Source organism: Chelonoidis abingdonii, chromosome 19, assembly GCF_003597395.2.
Source record: "Chelonoidis abingdonii isolate Lonesome George chromosome 19, CheloAbing_2.0, whole genome shotgun sequence".
Lineage (NCBI taxonomy): Eukaryota > Metazoa > Chordata > Testudines > Testudinidae > Chelonoidis > Chelonoidis abingdonii.
The window spans coordinates 6062466-6083856 of NC_133787.1; the positions used below are offsets into that span (position 1 = coordinate 6062466).

General features: G+C 47.4%; 1 protein-coding gene across 7 annotated transcripts in view; it reads left to right on the top strand.

Annotated features, from left to right (window-relative positions):
* KIFC3 (kinesin family member C3) overlaps positions 1-21391 on the top strand; it is a 43198-nt gene that overhangs the window by 18644 nt on the left and 3163 nt on the right. For 5 of the 7 annotated variants that reach the window (XM_075073655.1, XM_032784850.2, XM_032784867.2 and 2 more), the window contains 15 exons: positions 6957-7022; positions 7656-7796; positions 7923-8162; positions 8703-8876; positions 9242-9389; positions 9724-9854; positions 10130-10241; positions 10829-11010; positions 11426-11530; positions 12089-12219; positions 13687-13810; positions 14360-14489; positions 15187-15416; positions 18580-18714; positions 19127-19226. In XM_075073655.1, the coding sequence (XP_074929756.1) occupies positions 6957-7022; positions 7656-7796; positions 7923-8162; positions 8703-8876; positions 9242-9389; positions 9724-9854; positions 10130-10241; positions 10829-11010; positions 11426-11530; positions 12089-12219; positions 13687-13810; positions 14360-14489; positions 15187-15416; positions 18580-18714; positions 19127-19226 (2149 nt within the window). The remainder of the gene's footprint in view (positions 1-6956; positions 7023-7655; positions 7797-7922; positions 8163-8702; positions 8877-9241; positions 9390-9723; positions 9855-10129; positions 10242-10828; positions 11011-11425; positions 11531-12088; positions 12220-13686; positions 13811-14359; positions 14490-15186; positions 15417-18579; positions 18715-19126; positions 19227-21391) is intronic. The other 2 variants (XM_075073656.1, XM_075073653.1) reach the window with 2 other exon arrangements.

The window sequence follows — 21391 nt, forward strand, 5'->3', positions numbered from 1 at the left end:
AAGGCTGATAGATACAAAGACCACATCTAAGTGCCAGATATTGCTAAGAAAATCAGTGGGTGTCTTCTCTAGAAATTGTGGCCAGGCTGGAGATACAACCCGTGAGGTCTAGCCAGGCATGCAACCAGGCTACACCTATTTTTCCAGGAAGGGATGGGTCTCCACTACAGGTGAAGTGAATCAGTGTTTCCTGTTGTTGTCTTCATCTTCACCTGGAAGAGAGATGAGCTGGTATTTTCTAATTTAACACTGAGTTTTCTGCTAATGAATTTAGGGTTAAACAAACTCTGATGTTAAATGTACTGATAATCACTCATTCTGAGTGGCTTTTGTGTCACAGGTGAATGCTTGTCTGTGAATAGTATTGATTCTAAAGACATTTCAAGTTGGAATGGTATGAAGTATATAAATCCAGTCACAGATAGATGACTATGTGTAATGCAGACTTGCTTGTGATAGATTTTTTTCTTGTTTTTGTGTCCCCACTATAAGGACCAACTATTGTAAGTGTTGATAGGTTTCTACTCTTTTTAGAGGGATGCTGTTGTACTGAAATAGTATAAACTTTCAATATTAAAGGGAAGTAAAATATATTAAAATCTAAGTTATGGATATTAAAATAATTATTAAAAGTGATATTTTTAATCCCTTATCTATGTTCTTTGCATTTCTCTCAGGTTGGACAATGAAAATAGATTAATCAGTTGCAACTTTTGTTTATTTTTTTCTTCACTTTCTGGTCCTCATGGACTTGCACAGTGCTGCAATATTTGGAGACTATCTTGTTTAAAAACAAACTACTAATTCTACTGGTCTTCGGTTTTGTAGAAGTTTGTCTATATTTTTTTAGGCAATATATGACTTCTCAGTGTACTTTTTTAAATGGAACAGCTAGTGTGGAGTGGCATCTCAGAATATGGTAATACTTATTTAAGTACTAGTTCTAACCTCACCTCATTAGATGGGTGTAACTTAATTGAGCTTAATTAATTGTAGCATACTGTAAACATGTATTTGTTTTAAGTCAGCAGTTCCAAACTGTGGTCCACAGATCAGTGAGGGGCTGCAGAGAGCTGGGTGGTCACAGGGTATCAGCTCCTTCTCTTTGTTTCCAGCTGTTAAATGCTATTAAAAGAAGCTGAAGTATGCGAATAGTCTGCTAACATTTCTTTCCCTTGTACTTGCCTGCTGTGGCTGCCACAGGGATGTTCCATGATCACAGGTGGAAGGGAAGCACTAATGAGGGTACGTCTACACTGCACGATTATTTCGAATTAGCTTAAACTGATATTACAAAACAGATCTAATAAAATCGGTTTAGCGCGTCCACAGTGGGATCACGAAATCGATTGTTTGCGTCCATGGTCCAAAGCTACCATCGATTTCAGGAGCGGTGCACTGTGGGTAGCTGTTCCTCAGCTATCCCATAGTTCTCACTTCCGGGTCGAGACACAGTGCCTGATGGGGCAGAAACATCTGTTCTTCACCGCAGCAGCATCGCGTCTGCCAGCAGCATTCAGTACACACAGGGTGAATTTACAGATCAAGGATTATTTTACTTTCTTTTCACGTGCGTGGGGGGGGAAGACTGACGAGCTGTTCCGTGACCACGCAAACACCGTGTATTAAGCTACAGACATTGGGCGCTCAGCCAAGAATGCAAATAGTTTTCAGAGACTGCTGTGGAGACTGCTAGCTGTAGTCCTCATTACCCCCTCCTCCCTCCCTCCATGAGCATCCGTTTGAGTCTCTGGCTTCCGTTACGGTTGTCACACACCCGCTGTGTATCCTGGAGTTTTTTTCAAACGCTTTTGGCATTTCCTGTTCTTTAAACGGAGCTCTGATTAAACAGATTGTGTTCACCATAACAGCGATCAGATCTAGTATCTCCCGTAAAGGTTCAATGCAGGAGCTACTTTTGCATTTGAACTGCATCGCCACCGTACTGTCAGAGCTGGACACGTGAAAGCAGGAAATGTCATTCTAAAGGTCTCGGGCTTTTCCTGTTTACCGGCACTCCGCATCCGAGTTTCGGATTGCGGACCAGAGTGTCAGTGGTGCACTGTGGATACCTCTAGAGAGGCCAATAATGTCGATTCCGTCCACACGACCCTAATCCGAGTTATACACTATCGAATTTAGCGCTACCTCTGTCTGGGAGGAGTTCCGAAATCGATTTAAGGAGCCGTTTAACTCGATATTAATGACGACGTCGTGTGAACGGATACAGCGTTAAATCGGTATATCGGCCATTAAACCGATTTAAAGTCGCAGTGTAGACCTGGCCTGAGTCTCTTTCTGTTAAGAAATGGTTCACTCTGTAGGAAAACATTAAGATCCTTTGTTATAAGCTAAAAAGTAAAAACGAGTATTTGTTGTCAAGGGGAGCCAATTGTCAACAGTAACTCCATCTTAGAAAGACTGTTTGGGTTCAGTTCTCTGGTGGGATCTGCTCCCAGCACAGGGGACCTTCCAAGCTGATATAAAAACTCCATTGACCCTCCTCTTAGCTCCTGTTTTAGGGGTTGTGTCCAGGGTTGGTACTGGTTATCCTTGGGAGAGGGAAGGGATGTGGTTTGAGTGCGCTGTGCTCTGTCTGCTCTCATAGGAAGGCATGGGAAGCAAAAGATTTGTTAGAGACCCCTTGAGGTTGCTCTGACTAAAGCCGGGGGCAGAGCGCTACTATGGGATCACTTCTGCCCCCCCTCCTCTGCCCCCCAGGCCTTCATTCTGCATTGAGCACTAAGATGGGGAAAAAGACAGTTGGGGTCTTTATATGGAGAAGTGCACACCACCAGATCTTTGTGTCGGAAGACACTGCTTCTACACTAATCAAAGAGGGGAGACTGAGAGCCAGAATGTACACTTGGGAGAAGTCGTGTGTATGTGTGTGGGTGGGGAGGGGTTGAGAGGGGAAGCTGTCCTGGAGTGGCTCAAGAGTGTGGGTACCAATCCCAGGGCAGACTGTTGAGAAGCAAGTCACAAACCCAAATTGGCTGTGAGTTTTATACTTAGATTTCACCTATCAAGTGTAAACTTCTCAGGCAACATAACAGCCTAACCGTGGAGTCATAGGCTATGTCTAAACTACCCGCTGTATCGGCGGGTTAAAATCAATTGCTCGGGGATCGATATATCGCGTCTCATCTAGACGCAATATATCGATTCCTGAGCGCGCTTATATCGATTCCGGAACTTCACCAACCCCAACGGAGTTCCAGAATCGACATGGCGAGCCGCGGACATCGATCCCGCGCGGTGAGGACGGGTGAGTAAATCGATTTTAGATATTCGACTTCAGCTACGTTATTCACGTAGCTGAAGTTGCGTATCTAAAATCGATTTTCCCCCGTAGTGTAGACCAGCCCGTAGATGGGTCCCTTGGCTACTCTGAGCTATCTTTCAACCTAGGCAAGCTAGCTCTTGTGATAGATGGTGCCCTGCACCAAAAGTCACAACAGTAGTCAGGTTACTCCCAGACCCAAAGGACCAGTCTCGTATACCAGGTCAGTTGCACCCTAGATCTTACACTAAAGACAAAGCTTGTAGCCAATCCTGTCAAACTATCTAAAGATTTATTTACTAGGAAAAGGAAACAAAAGAGTTATTTACGAGATTAGAGCAGGTAAACATACACACACTCTAAAGGTAATAGAGGTTTGTATAATAAGCACGCTCCATATGTCCCTTAGAGCTAACCCACGCTAAGCAGCAGGGGGACCCCATGCTTATGCCTAGAAGTCTTGCCCTCTGGAGTCTAAGCAGCATAGAGATACAGTTTCTCCTCTGTAGGGATGTTTGAGCTGCCAGCTCACCTCATGGGAGGAATTCACTTGCATGTCTTCTCTTCATGGGATGGGTGGGGGAAGCAATTAGCAAAGTCTTTTATCTTCTTTGATGTTCCACAATAGTAGTTCTAGTGTTGATGGGTCCTCACTGTGGGACAGGACATGACACCTTGTGTTGTAGGCCAGCATTGCACACTTATTAATGACTCTCACCAGTCTACAGAGGCTTACAATGCAGATGCTCAGATATTACCTTACAATATGGTATGCAGATGATATAAGGGAGATTAATGCACACAACCGTTGAAAAGCATTCAATAAAGTCTAGATGCTCAGGCCATTTTTAGAACTCGAATACTTCTTTTAACCCACAGGTGAGCCAGACTGAGCCGTGGTCTCCGTTACAGAGTTAGGGCGAAGCAAGGCAACTTATGTCGACCTAACTCTGTAAGTGTCTACACAAACATTTTGCTCCTGCAGATGCAACTCACCCATTACACCAATTTAATAACTCCGCCTCCGCAGGAGGCGTAGCACTTAGGTCAACACACTATCAATGTAGACACTGCGTTGCTTACATCGACTGTTGCTGGTTTACAGAAGCCGCCCCACAATGCACCGCACTGACAGTTCAATCAGTGCAAGCGCTCCTGGGAAGGATGCACATTGCCCCCGCAAGGAGCATAGTGTGGATATGCAAACACGATGTCATCACTGTGGTGGCGCTGTGGCAATGTAACCTAGATCGCTATAATCTTGTAGTGTGGACACACCCTCATTCCAGCTGAGTATCTATCAGTGCTCAGTTGAGACACGGGCACCTGGCATGAGCTGGCACCTGCTTTGTCAGCATCACAGGGTTTAGCTCACTTTTTGTGGCTGCTCCAGCACTCTGGCAGGTGCTGTTGAAACACAAGTTTCGTCCTGGCTTTACCATAATCCTCTGGGAGTCTATCAGGCTCCCCTGCGCTACCTTAGAGTAACTCAGGTTCCATCCATGCGTCTGTTCTGATGCAATTCTGCGCAGTGCTGCCATAACCCTCACGCTCCTGCCGTCCTGTGAGATTGAGAGCTCTGACCATGAGACGGAACTTGGCTGGCAAGAGGCAGCACTAATGTTGAACAAAAAGGCTGCCAGTCAGACAGTCTCTTAAATATTGAAATGTGGACACTTGCAGCTGTCCTGAGGGTAAACATGATGTGCATGGTGTAATCATCGGCAAAAGTCCTCCTTACCGTATATCACCGGTTCTGGTCAAATTTAGCCTATTATCCTGCAGGTTGCTTCAGGCCGATGGACAACTGCAGCTGTGTGAAGCCCCACTGGAGTCAGTGGGGCTCAGCACAGGTGCAGGGGTCTGGCTGTGTGGTTCTCACTGCAGGACGAGACCTTACCTTGTAAGTGCTTTGGGGGCAAGGACACTGTATTTTGTCTTTAGTGAAGCCACAGCACACAATGGGGCACTATAATGTAAAAATAATGGGGTCCTGTGATGTAGCTGGTGTGACGTCTCTGAAACTGCACCATAGTCATTTTTTTCAATGGATTTCCTTGTCTGACACTGATAGAAAAATAGGACCAGGTAGAGCTGAAAGCTAAATGAGAGCGCTGCAGAAATCCCATACGTTTTGCCAAAATTCCCTGCTTCTCTTGTTCATGAGTATGAAGATGGGCACACTAGTAACATACAGACAGTGCTTCATTTCTAATGAAAGAGGTGATGTGGCTCAAGCAATTCTTATACATTTATAACTGATGCAGCAGGCCCAGAGATGCCGGGACTCTGAACTGCCACGTTGCGAGGTGCCAGGCTCAGCCCTAGCAAGCCCTGGAACAAATTAAGCCCTGCCTGCAGACTTCTATCTACTTTATCCCTGGAGTAAATATCTCATACACACATGGAATGAAAATGGTGTGCTGTACACAGAAAAAAATATTCTTTGATGTCTGTTTAGGAAGAGTCTCCTTCAAGAACCTCACCATATAAAAGGAATTTAAAAGCCACTGCTAGAAAAAGAAAGTAATAGACCTCTTCCTAGAAGAAAAAGCAAGAAGTGCCAGAAGCTGGGAATTGTCAACAGGGGATGATTACCTGTTCTGTTCATTCCCTCTGAAGCACCTGGCACTGGTCACTGTTGGAAGACAGGATACTGGGCTAGATGGAACCTTGGTCTGACCCAGTATGGTCATTTTTATGATACAGGAAAGCAAAGACCCCTAGTGAGGAGGGGATGATTTTGATCTCTGAGCACAGTTGGGGTGGAAGATTTCTCCAATAAGAAACAGCATTTTTATCCATTAAAGTTTCTCCCAAGATTTGGTGAAAGAATGGAGGACAAACTGTCAAAATGCTCATGTGGCAGAGAAGGTTACCTGGAAAAAAAAAATCTTTTTTTAATTTTTTTTTTTTAAATCCTCAAACGTACAGTGAGGCAGAAAATGAGTATGTGGTGTGAGTAGCACTCAAATGTGCAAGCAATTATCAGAGGAAATGGGATGAAATTGAGCAAAGAAAACTTTGGCTGAATATCAGAAAATAGTCCTAACCGTGTGGTCTCACTCTGAGGAATAATCTGCTCCTAGGAACTGGTAGGGGGTCCCACTACTTGGAACTAAAACTGGATTGGAGCAGATACTGCCAGGTATCTGCTCTGATAGCAGGTGGTGGAGTAAGGGACCAGATAAGTCTATTCCCTTTCCAGCTTGAATGTTCCCACTTTCTGTTGATCTTTTCAGTGGGAGCTCAGTTAGCCGGGGCTGTTATATATACAGTTCTCTCCAAAAAGCTGCCTCTGTGGTATTCTACAGTCGTATTAGTAGAAATAAAGAGAGTGTGTTGTTTGTTTGATGATGAATAGCACCCCTTGTAATTTGGGGATTGCTGGTATGGTAAGTCGTCTTCTCAGGGCCAGCATCCTTCCAATATAGTCTTGGGCACTGCTTTCTCTGGGGTAGGGGAGTCCACAACTCATAACTACCTGGTCTATCAGTCTGGCTCTGTGTGGCTTGTAGGAAGTTCATGACTTGAAGCACTTCCCGGTTTTGCCGGCGCATTGCAGCTTCAAGTGAAGCTATGTGTAATTTGAGCTGGTGTGTGTTGGGAGGAGGTGTTTTGTGGTCAAAATACAAAAGGGACCAGCCTAGTCAACTTGTGCCTGTGTTGACAGGTTGAAAATCTGAAAGGGAAACTTCTGGATCAAGCTCAAGAAGTGAACAGACTCCGTTCTGAGTTGGTGAGCCCTTGGAAATTAATACTTATCTGCATTACATGTCTTTTTTCCCTGAGGAGATTGTTACATTCGTGGTTGAAGTTGTTGGTTCCTTAGTATTTTACATATGAGACAGTAAAACAGGGAGAGAAAAGAAGGAAATCTTAGTGCAAATGGGGATTGTTTAGAAGCCTAAGGACGATGAATGAAATACTCCCAGAACCATAGGTTTGATTTGGATGGATTTTGACCGACCCGAGGTAGATAAATTGAAGTCCATTAAGTTAAATGGGAGTTTGTCCAATGCAGCCTTAAAACAGAGGCCCTGGCACTCTTCTCCATAGCAGGAGTTTGCTGCTTGTGTCCCTGACAACATTTCCCATGCCACTATTACTGTGGTATTCAGTGGCTGCATTCTGCCCTTCACCCCAGAGCTGGCTGCATTTCAGTAGCACCGTATGTGTATAGTTTGTGAAAAGGGTAGAATCCTTAATAATTAACGATACTGTACCAAATCCTGTTCTTTCTTTTATGGTGCAACTCCACTCAAGTCAAATGCATTGGAGGGGTGTAGGAAGAGAGCAGAATTTGACCCACTGACTAAAAGTAAAATATTGAGTTAACAAACACTTGGTCCCCCTTTTCTGCCCTTTTCAGGGTGGCACTGACTTGGAAAACCATCGGAATCTGCTCGTTGCAGAGAACGAGCACCTAAAGCAAGACATGAAGTCATGTGAGGCACAGCTTCAGAAGCTGAAGAAGCAGCATGTGAAATGCATTGACTGCGAACACATCCAGGTAGAGAGGTCACGAGGCTGGGGTGTATGCATACAGACTGTTCGTTATGGATCATGTGCCTGCGCCTCTGCCTGCTGATCACATGAAAATTGGCTTCCTCTCACCCCCTCCCAACTCGGTTTGCAGGAGAATGCAAGGCTGCAAGAAAGGTTGGCCCAGCTGCAGCTGGAGGTGGAGGAGGCTAAGGGGAGGCTGTCGGAGCTGGACCTGGAAGTGCAGCAGAAGACAAATCGCCTGGCAGAGGTAGAGCTGCGCTTAAAGGACTCCCTTGCCGAGAAGGCTGAGGAGGAGGAGCGACTCAGCAGGCGGCTGCGGGACAGTCAGGAGACTATAGCTAGCCTGAAAGCCCAACCCCAGCAGATAAAGGTGAGATGCAACAAATCATTTTTGCAGGGCGACTCCGATCATTCTGCCCATTTGCTGTTCAACATCCAAGCAGAATGCGTGTCTTTAAATTCCGTTTAGAGCGAGAGGGCCAAACCCTGGCAGGCTTTCTCCCCTATCAAGCCCTTGATATCAAAGGGGGTATAAAATGGGCTAGCAGTTGACTCAGAGAATCTAGGCGCTTGCAGGTGGTTTGAATACTGTTTGTTGTTTGTCTGTAGCTTATACAGAATCCTGGCAGCGCACAAGGTGCTTAGGGTAGGTGAAATCTGTCATCTAAGTAAGAGTTCCAGCTTTATGCGCTAAAGATGCCACTACCTGTTTAAAGTTACGGTAGATTGTAATGGTGGTTGTGCAGATCGGCACTGAGCTCCAGGGAGCTTGCCAGTTTCATCTGGTCCTTGTGGATTAACTTCCTTGAAAATTCAGTGGGGAATGCCTTGGATTCGGGGAATGCCATATCTGTCCCAGGCCTGATGATGGGGAGTTTCTCAAGTGCTCGTATTGGGAATTTTTTTGTAGTATCTCATCAAAACGGTGGAAGTGGAGTCATCCAAGACCAAGCAGGCTCTGTGTGAGACCCAGTCACGGAATCAGCACTTGCAGGAGCAAGTGGAGATGCAGAGGCAGGTGCTGAAGGAGATGGAACAGCAGCTGCAGAAGTCTCAGAAGACTGCAGCCCAGCTCAGAGCTCAGGTATTCAGTACTGCATAGAGAATGGGGAAAATATATAACGTGCAGGTGGAAAAGGAGAGAGAAACAGCTACAGAGGAACATAGCAAACTGCATCCAACCTCAGAGCTCAGGTCTCTGGGTCACACCGGGAACGTATATGGGAACAACGTGGAGAAGTTCCATTGGTCACATTACTCCCTGTTCAATGGCCCTTTTTGATTGACTGTTTCTGACTTACTCACCGAGCCTCGTGGTACAAGTAAAAGAGTTTGAACAAACTCTGGTAAGACTTTGCATGAAATGTTGGGTGGGTGGGTGAGTGATTCAATCCTGCTGGGGTTGGCCTCTGTCACAGAGTAATAACTGCAGTTTGGGTCCCTTCCTAGATTATGCTGTATGAGTCTGAGCTGGAGCAGGCACATGGACAGATGCTGGAGGAGATGCAGAACATGGAAGATGACAAGAACCGGGCCATTGAAGAGGCATTTGCACGTGCTCAAGTAGAAATGAAAGCTGTGCATGAGAACCTGGCAGGTGAGGCACAGGGGAAGCAAGTCCCACAACAACCTGACACGGGTGGGAGGGTGGGTGGTACAGGTACTGGGGAATGTAGCTTTCCAGGTGATGCTTCACGTTCTCATATGCAGCAGGACTTCCTTAGGAGTTACTGGAGGAAAGCCACACTTGGATTTAGAAATGCCCAGCAACATTAGCGAATCCTCCCCACATCCCTGCCATCCGCTCTGTTGGTAGTTTGAGTTCAGACCTACACTTCCAAGTGAAGGCATCCAAACAGGAGAAGGGCTTTATCACCTTCCAAGGGGGACCTTAACGTGAGGATTATCAAGGATCTTTTGTTTGTTTGCAGGGGTCCGGACAAACCTTCTCACACTCCAGCCAGCACTCCGAACCCTCACCAATGATTACAACAGCCTGAAACGGCAGGTCCGAGACTTCCCCCTGCTACTCCAGGAAGCTCTGCAGAATGCCAGGGCAGAGGTGAGCATGGCAGGAGATTCCTTGCTCTGCAGTAGAGCAGGACTAACACTATTGCTTTGATTCTGCAACAATTAGATTTGCACCGTGAGCATGAGGAGACAGATGCTCTTTGATTCTTTGCCATGGGACCATCCCCCATGTTTCCCTTCTTAGATTCCTTTGCTAGTTCCTGCACTGTGAAGGTGTGTGTGTGTGTTTGTGTGTGTGTAGTGGGGGGTTCTCCATACTACTTTGATTTTTTTCCTCTCTCATAATTGGTGTCTCCTCCTCTTCAGATTGGACAAGCCATTGAGGAGGTGAACAGCACAAATCGGGAGCTACTCAGGAAATACCGCAGGGAGCTGCAGCTCCGCAAGAAATGCCACAATGAACTGGTGCGGCTGAAAGGTGTGTGCGTGAGAGATTGTTTAGACAGCGATGTAGGGCTGATCTTTTTGGTGGGTGACATTAATGCAGCAGGAGGGCAGAGACGTCCCACTTCAAGCTTTGTGATTAGATTGAAGTTAGACGTGTTCAGGCATGGATCAGACTGGGATCGTTGGTCCTGGGGGACCTACCCAGAAGGGCAATAACGAAAGCTTCAGCACTGGAGCGGAAGCATTTCTTTCGCACAGTAACCTATTGTGGGCTGTCTCCAGACCACCGTAGTTTCACTGTGCTCTACTAGGGACATGATTCATGGCCTGCTGCAGACAACAATGTCTTGTGACTCCATCTCCCACACGCGCTCCACATATTCCGTGCAGGGCACGAGCAACACGTCTATCTTATGGGAAGTCTGCACAGTCTGGCTTGTGGTCTTGAAGTGTGTTACCCTAAATCTCCACCTTTGGGATCTGGAGTTGCAGAAGAGAATGAGAGAGGTGAAGTGGATTGTGTCAAGCATCTTTGCTGTCTGATGCCCTTTGATAAGAGAGAGTTGGTGGGAAGGAGGCTGATCGAGAGCGCGTCTCTGTATTTTTGTCTTTGTAAAGGAAATATCCGTGTGTTTGGCCGAGTCCGGCCAATAACTGCAGAGGATGGGGAAGGGCCTGAAGCAGCCAACTCGGTGACCTTTGACCCTGACGATGATGCTATCTTGCACCTGATGCACAAGGGGAAGCAAGTCTCATTTGAATTGGACAAGGTTTTCTCCCCACAGGCAACACAGCAAGATGTAAGTACATCCACATGTTTCTGTACTGGTACATTAGCATGGACTTCCACCACAAGAGAAGTGTGTGTGTGAACATGAGTAGAGACATAATTATTTCATAAGGTCGCAGCTCACTCACTGGTCCCTTATTTTGTAGGGGAAGGATGGAGAAGAGAAGCTAAAGCAACTCTTTCCTCCAAAGGAGCAATAAGCAGGCAGAGTAGAACTCGAGCAGACTCGAGAGCTGTCTCTCTGCTCCTGCTGGTATGAAAGTATCTATTCTTTCATCACCATGATATGCAAAAAATTAATGTAGAAATGAGATTTCAGCACAGCCAGTCAATGCCCAGTGTAATTTGTGTGAGAGGCGCGGCAGGGGGAGTGGTTATGCTGGAGGGTCAGCTGTTGCTCATTTTTATTTCTCTCCCATTGACAGGTGTTCCAGGAAGTTCAGGCCCTGATCACATCCTGTATTGATGGCTACAATGTCTGTATTTTTGCCTATGGACAGACAGGTGCAGGCAAGACATATACTATGGAGGTAAATTTTCCCTTCTCACCTTTTCTCTCTGTCTCCCTCCATCTTTCCTTTCAGTGTGTCTTCTTGCTTTGCTTCCTGTATTCTACAGTTCAGCGTCATCATTTCTCAAGGAAGGGTGAGGATAGATTGGTCCCTAGATGACTGTATGTAATGGATACGCTCATGGGTAAATGTGTGTAAATTCCACCTTTGTCACGGTGACCAAGAATGATGTTGTTCCCAAATAACCATGCACAGCAGCCCTGACTATGCATCTCCCAAGTTTGTAACAAAGCGCACAATGCCGGCAGCAGAACAGTCTGAAGAAGAAGGTTGGAACCTGGTTGTTTTGCAACCTTCTGGCTGTTCCCCTTCTCTGCCATGAGCGTGGGAGGTGGATGTTGGTGATTCCACAGTGAATCATGGATGCCTGTTCCAAGCTTTATCATGGTGTAATATCCTACCGGTGTCCTCACAACTGCACACCTTATGGGCTCAGTGGTGAGTCTTGTGTCAGTCACTCTGTCACACCTTTCTCTCCATTGATGTCACATGTGAGATTTTTTTCTTGATCATCAGGGAACTCCTGAAAACCCAGGAATCAACCAGCGAGCACTCCAGTTGCTCTTCTCCGAGGTGCAGAGGAAAGCATCTGACTGGAGCTACACGATCACTGTCAGTGTGGCAGAGATTTACAACGAGGCGCTCAGGTAACAGGAAGGGAGCCTGGGAGGGGTAGGAGTCTGTAGGGAAGCTTGACTGTGGGATATCTGTGTCCCTTAATGGGTGACATGGAGTGTGTGCGCTGAGTAACCCTGCAAAGACAAGGGCAATCTCTCCTGGTGCTCCTCCAGGGCACGGCGGCTCTGCACTGTGCCTGGGCAGGGCTGTGCATAAATGACACACCTGAACTCTGAACCAGGCTGGCTATTTTACCAGGGAATTTACTTGTAGTGCTTAGGCAAATGCTTAATGGTTGAAAAAGCAGGTTCGCTTCCTATATCTCTCCTCCTCCAACTTGTCTAGTGCACAGTCTCTTCTCTCCCATGTACAGGTAATTGAGAAGCATATGGTGTCTCCAAAATCTTAAACTACCAAACTGATTCTGGGCTGTACATGCTGTTTTTGATGTGTGCTCCAGTCCCGGAGCTTTAGCTGACTTGGGGATTTTTCTCAGCACACAGGGCTTTCAGAACTCCTGCCTGGAATTCTTTCCAAGCCTCGGGTTCCTAGAATGCCTTCTGTGTCTCTGGTCTCTCGCTCACACCAACACCTGTTAAAACATCTGCCAGCAGTCAGATTGTATTTTTCCCCTTCGTACTTGTGCTCTCTGCCTCCCCGTTTTCCGCTAATAGATGTGGAAACCCCAACAGGCATTAATTGGAAGCTTTTTTACATTAACATTCTCTGCCTGTGTTTTGTGCCTTTGGCACGTTTGGAAATTGTGAGTTACAGTCTCAGAGAATGAGAAGCATTTTCCTCCAGTGAATTCTTCTTGTCTCCTTCAGGAGTAGGGGTGAGGGGTGGAACGGAGCACAGAAGGGTGTCAGCAAAGACGTTGCAGGAATGGCTTAATTATACAACAACTGGGTAGGCTGAACCTGAGAAGGAGACTGTCAGTTGTTGAGATAATAAAAGCTGCAAACTACATGAGTCGGATCAGGTGGAAACAGGGGAGTGGAACTTCTGAATGTGGATCTGTTTGGGGCGCTATACGGATGGGTTCTGTTACATGCCTGACAGACAGATAACACACACAGAAAAGAGAAGAGCTGAGACTAAAAATAGATGAGGAAGCATCCAGTGGGCAATGATTTCTCTGAAAATCATATAGCTAGTGTAGCTAGTATTTAGTCTGTGCTTGTTCACCCAAAGCCAATTCAGAGTTTTTAGTGGACAACAGTTGGGGTAAACGTGCTTGAGGAGGGACCCTGGCTTCCAACGGCTGGAAAAAGCTTGTCCTCTCTAGATCATAAACCTGACCACTGGCAGAACTGCAGAGCAGAGCAAAGCAAGGCAGCCTGGCCTGACACAGTCTGCAGTTTCCTAGCTGGGGAGATTAGTTCAGGGGTGGTCAGGCTGAAAGGCCTCATACCTTTCACCTTTGTAAGTCGCTAGTGTAGGGAATAGAAAATGACACGAGTCTGAGGGGAGGGTCACCTTGCCTGTCTTTACAGGGACTTGCTTGGGAAGGAACCTCAGGAGAAGCTGGACATCAAACTATGCCCGGATGGCAGCGGGCAGCTGTATGTACCAGGACTGACTGAGTTCCAGGTGCAAAGTGTGGAGGATATTAACAAGGTAAAAACATCCTGATTGATGGAGAACCCAGGAGGGGAAGGGCAGAGATGGTACCTAGTAGATGGGGTGAGCCAGCTGGGGATCACCTGCTGGGACGAAGTGAACTTCCCTGTGCATTAGAGAGACTTACTCAAGACCTTCTGTTATGAACAGACCAGCTGCTGGAGCAGTGGTGGCAGCATAGGGACAAGAGGATGCAAATACCATACCTATTCTATGGGTTAATATTAATTTAGTGCTACTGTCAATCCAATATCTTTTGTGAGCAATTAAGGTCAGTGGTTGATGATTTCATTGCGGAAGGAATAGAGTTAATATTTGCCAGGGGTTATGAGCATCTGCAAGAAAGAAAGGGTCTGCTGTTCACTCACGTTCTGCTCAGAAAATGGGTTAGGTAGTGGTGCCGAGTGTCAGCAAGGAAGATCTGCCAAAGACCTGCCCACCCTGTTGCCATTTAAGAAAGCGGTGAATGTAGCTGGGATAGGGGAAGTTGCTGTCCAGACAACACAGTGAAATCCAAAGGTTCACATCTTTTTGCCTCTCTCCCAGGTGTTTGAATTTGGGCACTCAAACAGAGTGACTGAGTACACCAGCCTGAACGAACACAGCTCACGGTCTCACGCCCTCCTCATCGTCACAGTAAGAGGACTCGACTACAGCACAGGCCTCAGAACCACAGGTTAGTGTCTCCTAGGAGGCAGAGGGGGAGGCTGATGATCACACCTGTCCTTGGATGACACAGGCCTGGAGATTTGAGTTCAACTGCTGAAGTGAGTAACAAGTGAACAAAGAACTGGGTGCCACTGGCCTGGTGGATGCTTGTCTCTGACACACAAAGCCACACAATTTAGCATTACTGGGAGTCAGTGTTTGGGAGCAGAATACTCAGGGGGTTGCTGATCAGGACTGGGTTGTATAGCTGGATTGAAAAAGAGCCTAGCTATTCTAGAACATCTGTGGTTATACATGCTAAGATAAGGTGCTCAGATTTCATGCTTCTTCAAGGGTGAAGAAGGAATTTTTGCCCCCATGCATTGCAGAGTTGTGCGGTGATTCTGTATCCCATGTAGGCAACCCGCAAAGGCAGGCTAATGTAAATTTGACAGATAGCTCAGCTTGTACAGTCCCATCAATTGGCCCTCTTTCATCAACTCGAAATGTAATGAAAATCCAAGCTGCGGGTTGATCTGTGGGACTCCCAATTCTCCATACCAATATAAAGCTCCAGGTGTGTTGAGTTCTTAACTGGAGAGGATGGGGATGTTCATTAATTGCTAGACAGACCCCACTGTGGCCAGCACTTCCACGTGGGTCGAGCAGGTAGCTGCACGAGATTATTAAGTTTGTGTGTGTGTTTGTGTTTTGGCTGGTCATAGGGAAGCTGAACTTGGTGGACTTGGCTGGATCTGAACGGGTAGGCAGGTCTGGTGCAGAGGGAAGCAGGCTCCGGGAGGCCCAGTACATCAACAAGTCACTGTCAGCACTAGGAGATGTGATTTACGCTCTACGCGCTCGCCAGGGTCACGTGCCATTCCGCAACTCCAAACTGACCTACCTACTCCAAGACTCCCTTAGCGGAGATAGCAAAACTCTCATGATGGTGCAGGTGGGTTCTGGGGTCAACTGGGCAGATGAGGTAAGGAGAGATGGGTGACTGAATCAGGAAACTTTAAATTGACCAAAAGCCAATTACAAGAGAAGTCCAGAACTTCATAGTCCAGAATCTCATTGGGTTCTTAACAGGTCTGAGGAACAGACATAGGAAGGCTTGTGGTCTCATAATATAGGTGCTTTAGTTTGGATTAGTAGATACAATAAGGCTTCACTTGAGGTGTGGTTCTCCTCTGAAAGTGGCACTGTGGGATTCTATGTGCAGTGTCTCTAATTTTAATCAACGGTGCTGTTTACAAGTGAAAAGATGGTTTTTTTTTTTCCTAACTGCCAGCAACTTGAGAGTCAAGCTGGATTTATTCCATCTTATCACCAGTAATACAGGGCCTGCTGGCCAAATTATGGCTTAGTGACACCTGAGAAACCCCCTTGGCTTCATATTTTGCCATCAATGAGACCTGTGCAGTCTTGTTGCTGTCTGTGAGTTTGCACAGGTGTAACTGCCTGGAACCTAGTTAGCAGGTCTGTCCCTGATGCATAAGTAGGAACAGAATGTGGCTTCCTCTCTCGTAGCTGTGATGGCTTCTGCAGGGATAATGGGAGTAAAGAACAGTAAAAACTCGTTTTAGTTACTCAAATGATCAAGGGTGACCCTGAATGTCCCATGGGGAATAGATGAATAAGGAGGTGCCATTTTTACACAGTCACTTTTTAGAGTAGAAACCACACTTCTAAGTTTGCAGTGCAACAAATGATACTATACAATTTTAATCTGATCCGCTAACTGGCTTATATGGTCACTGGGCATTTATTTAAGCAGCTTCATTCCGTTTGGTTTGATTGGGGCAATACACAATATGTATTTATATAGCTGCCTTTGACCAGACTCAGGAATCAATCACTGCCCTTCAGTTTTTGGGAACAGCCTCAAAGTTACCACCCTGAGGAGTGGCACCCTCTTCTGGAGGCAAGTGCTCCATGGAAAATTCTCCTACACACCACTAGGATTAGCTCTTCCACTGGTGTAAACTGGCATAGATCCACTGTAGTCTTCAGACTCTGTGTGTCTGTCCATCCGTGTGCCCTTCTTTGTTGACGTCCGCTACAGACACCTGTGCTTCCCTACAAGCCTTTACTTCCCACTTCAAACCATGCTCCTGTCTCAACATGAAAGAGCTGCAGGCCAGAACATATTACAGTCTCCTCTCCAACATTAGAATCATAGCAGATTAGGGCTGGAAGGGACCTCAGGGGGTCATCTAGTCCAATCCCCTGCTCAAAGCAGGACCAACCCCAACTAAATCATCCCAGCCAGGGCTTTGTCAAGCCTGACCTTAAAAACCTCTAAGGAAGGAGATTCCACCACCTCCCTAGGGAACCCATTCCAGTGCTTCACCACCCTCCTTGTGAAATAGTGTTTCCTAATATCCAACCTAGACCTGCCCCACTGCAGCTTGAGACCATTGCTCCTTGTTCTGTCATCTGCCACCACTGAGAAGAGCTGAGCTCCATCCTCTTTGGAACCCCCCTTCAGGTAGTTGAAAGCAGCTATCAAATCCCCCCTCACTCTTCTCTTCTGCAGACTAAACAACCCCAGTTTCCTCAGCCTCTCCTCATGAATTCATGTGCTCCAGCCCCCTAATCATTTTTGTTGCCCTCCACTGGACTCTCCAATTTGTCCACATCCTTTCGGTAGTGGGGGGCCCAAAACTGGACACAATACTCCAGGTGTGGCTTCACCAGTGCCAAACAGCCTCTCTTTTTGAGTTCTCTCAGTGCCGCTGTGGACTAGCTGCACTTGGTTGGGTCTGTGCTGGTGATGAAGAATGAGGAACAAGTTACGTTTTGTGTAAATGTATGGCCTTCCTCTCCCCTTTCCCTGGTCATCTCCGTTTCTTACTCCCCTAGGCACTGCAGAGTAGCTTGGGAAAGGTTCCAGTGCAATGGAAGGGGCCTTCTTCTAGGAGACACTCAGATCTAGCTGAGAGTCTCCTCCTCTAGTGCGCTAAAAATAGAGCGTAGCCGTGACAGTGGTCACCCTAAGTACAATCCGACTGAGGACTGTAGGGGTGGACTTGGGCAGTCAACCCAGCCTGCTACCTACACTGCTGCAGCTACCCGTCTATTTTTAGTATGGAAGTGGGATCAAAGCTAGTTCACACACGTCTATTCGAGCTGGAAATGACACCTCCCGCTCAAAGTAGACACAGCCTTAGTGACAGAGGAGGAGCACAGCGTTGTCCATCATGGCACTCCGCCAGCATCAGAGCCAAGAAGTAGGGGCATCCAATGAGATTCAGTCAGCCCTGCCTGCTTGTCTGTTTACACTATATTTGGGAGCACTGGTGTGAGGAAAAGACTTAATCTTGAAATAGAACCAGCAAAACTCACCCTTTTCAATCGTCTCTCTAAGAGCGCTACTCAAGGAGAGCTCTGTTGTGCGTGAGAGGAGAGAGGAAAGCTGGTAAATCCATTCACAGATTCTAGTACTGGGCAGGTCACAGAGATCTACTTGTATATGCAAGTCTGAGAAATCTCGTACTAAACTATGGCTCTAAAGATAGCCAGGCCAGGGAATACATGACTCTTTGGGGTGGGCTTCCCCCTCTCCTCTGTGTAGTTTTCTGTGGTTGACATTATCAGATTCTTAAGAGTCTCTCTCTCTACTCACCTCTATTTGTTCATGGTGGCTTGGGGTTGTTTTCTTTTTAAACCTCCCTGCAGCTTGTGTGCCTCCTCCCCACCAGGAATTTCACCACTGAATCACTAGAATACCCGTGTCTCCACTAGTCCCTTACGGAAGAGCCCCGGAGCAGTTGCCAGCTGCTGTAGCTTATTGCAGCTTTCCTAAAAACAAAGAGCGTGTTAGTTACAGGGAACACATGTGACTCTGATTGTGAAGCACCACATACGTGTGCAGTGCTATAATGGGAAATGATTGTTGTTAATCATAGTGTCCTAGCAGCACTGAAATACTCTTGCTGTGATTGAGAGCCTCACACAGTAACTGCTGTGCGATAGTGAACATGGCTCTTCCAGTCCTGCCCCCCTCCTGTTGCCAGAGATCGGCAGCTCCCCGCTGTGAGCAGCGTGGGAATGTTGGGAGGGAGGAGCAATGTTCAGGGCAATGAATGCTGTGTATTTCTGTCTGGCTCCAGGTCTCTCCAGTGGAGAAGAACACAAGCGAGACTCTCTGTTCCCTAAAGTTCGCTGAGCGAGTTCGCTCCGTGGAACTGGGCCCTGTATCCCGGAGAGCAGAACTAGTGTCCTGGTCTAGTCAGGAGCACTTAGAGGTAACTAACCAACCCTGTTGCACGCTTCCATTGCCTTTCATTAGGGTGTTCTGTTCATTTCTATGGTGCACTGTTCACGTTCTGTTTCTCTGCGACGCACAACCGCCTCCACCCTGGAACAGTCTTTCTCCCTCTCTCACCAGCCCCAGGGCCTGACTTTTGAACTCCCTCTGAGTGGCCTTCCAGAATACACCAGCCTGCTCAGAATACAACAGCCCATTTTCTGACTGCCTCGAGCAATAGCGATCCCATTATGCTCATCCTGCATTCTTCACATGACTGCCTAGAAAGTGGCAGATTGACTAGGCTGGCCCAGTAGGGTGATTTTGTCTTAAAAAATCCTTAATGGTGCAGTCACTGTAGCTTTTCTTTGCAGTTTGAGCCCAGTCTCCCTCTCTCTCTCTCTCTCTAGAATGATTCACCAGTGGCAGCACAGCCCTCCATTCGAACGCATTCTTCTCCTAGACCTACAAGACGAGCAGGCTCATTCCGGAGGAAGCTCCAGACTTCAGGTAGGTGTAGTGGAGAGGTCTCCTTTGGCCTCTCTGTGCTCCCCTATTTGCAGTAATGCTTCCTGATACATGTGGATGTGAACCACAAACTCCAGACTCTTCACCCTCTGTCCAACCAGTATTAATTCCCATGGGTGCCAGATTTGTATAATTTTTGGTAGTGCCTAGAACGGGTCCAAGCAGAGCTGTCCTGTCCATAGGAATAACCGGGGCACTTTGGGGAGCCCCATGTTTCAGGGGAACGTGGGGTCCAGGGCAGCCTGAGGGGTTAGCGGGGGGCCTGATGCCAGCAGCAGCAAGCGACCTGGCCTCAGCCCACACCTGTTCTGGCCCCTCCCTGCCCCCATTCCACCCCTTCCCCGAAGCCCTGCCCCGCCTCTTTCCAGCTTCCGTCCCCTCCCCTGAGCGATACCAGGAACCAGTGGGGTGGGGTGGAGTGGAGTGGGGCAGGCTCGGGCCAGGTCACTCACTGCTGCCAGCGCCAGGACCCCCACTAACCCCTCAGGCTGCCCTGGACCCCATGGCCCCCTGACGTGCAGTAAGCCCAAACATTGGTGGAGCCAGGCCCATGTTCCTAAATATAGGTGGAGCATGGGCACCACAGGCCCATAGAACTCACTGCCTGTTAATCCCCACTCTCACTGCCACATCCAGCTATGGTTTCTGAGTCCCTCCCAGCAAGAAGAGAACTTCTTTTGAAGGCATTGTCTGCACAAAAGGCTGACCCAGAGGGCTTGTCTTACCATAAATGCGTGGGCATTGGCTCTGCAGCAGCAGACAGAGCCCTTAGATCTCACTGAGGCAAGCTGCTCAGGCACATAGGCTATAGAGTAAACTCACAAGCCCCTAACAGGGAGAAGTTAGGAGGCTCGTATGAGTGGATGATGGTGTGACAGACTGATTATATCCTGGACAAACCTTAGGGAATTAAGACAAACTAAAGTAATTGCGCTGGTTATCCATTCTTTGAAGCCATTCCTCTCGGAGAGGAGCCCATATACTAGTTCAAATTAGATTCTCTAGGGACCCACAGACAAAGAAGGGATTTTTGGATAAATAGCCTGGTTTTAAACTGGTTCAGGGCCTTCTTCCAGCCAATGGACAGGACCTCTGGTCCACAGAGGGCCCGAGCCCTTAGGGAAGGGTTGGAAGGGCAGGGCCTACTGAAGCCCTGTAAGACTGTGCATGTTCTGAGCTGAAGCTGTGATGAACTTGAAACCACAAGGCAAACTGTTGGGTGGTGTGTGGGGGGCGGGAGGGAGTGAAGGAATACTCCTGCCAGAGACCATATTTGGGTTGGGGTGATCTCTGGTAAGCTTTTTAGCATATGTGTAGGTTCTTTCCTTGTTTTTACTATCTTTTCTGTGTGGTGCTTTTACCTTAAGAATAAAATAGGCTTGCTTAGAAAGAGCTATGTGGTAAACACTGTTCACCATCTCTGAAGAGAAAGCAAGCAGCTGTGCTTGGGCAGTCTGTCTCTGCTGCTGGGCATACCACAGTGAAGGCGGGGAACTTTGCAGCTTGGAAATACTCCAGACAGAAGGGAGAGAGATGGGGGTCTCCACCCAAGAAAGGGAGTTGGAATCCTGGTGCCCTTGCTGGGTCACTGAGGGAAAATACAGAGCAGTTGCCCTGAACTGTGACCAACAGCTCTTTTCTGGTACATCCAGTCCCGGTGTGCGAAGAGCGATCCTAGGAGCTGAGGTGTCCACCTGTTCTGATGTGTTGTGCTCTATTCATGTTGCCCTTTGAGGGTCTTCACAATTCAGTTCTCCAGATAAATTTCAGAATAGATATGACTAGGGAAAGGAGGGTTGGTAACAGCTGGGGCTACTGCAGCAGAGAACTGACTGCTCATTCGCCTGGAATAAGCTAATTAGCTAAACACAAATTATCTGGCACAGTCCCAGTTAAACCTCTGCCACCTCCCTTCTCTGAAGAGGACCCTAATCCTAACTCTGTAGTGACGCCGCCTGGTCTGAAATCTAAATCCCACCTGCTCTGCTTCTGCTCCAGCATCCATGTGGTAGGGAGCTGGTGCTGACCAAGGGAAAGGTTTTCATTGCAGACTGCAAGCTGTCACCGCCTCACATTTAAGGACCAGTAATCGCCACACAGTTTGACAAGGCAGCTCAGCAAAAACCACCCTTGGCAGCCCTTCCTGA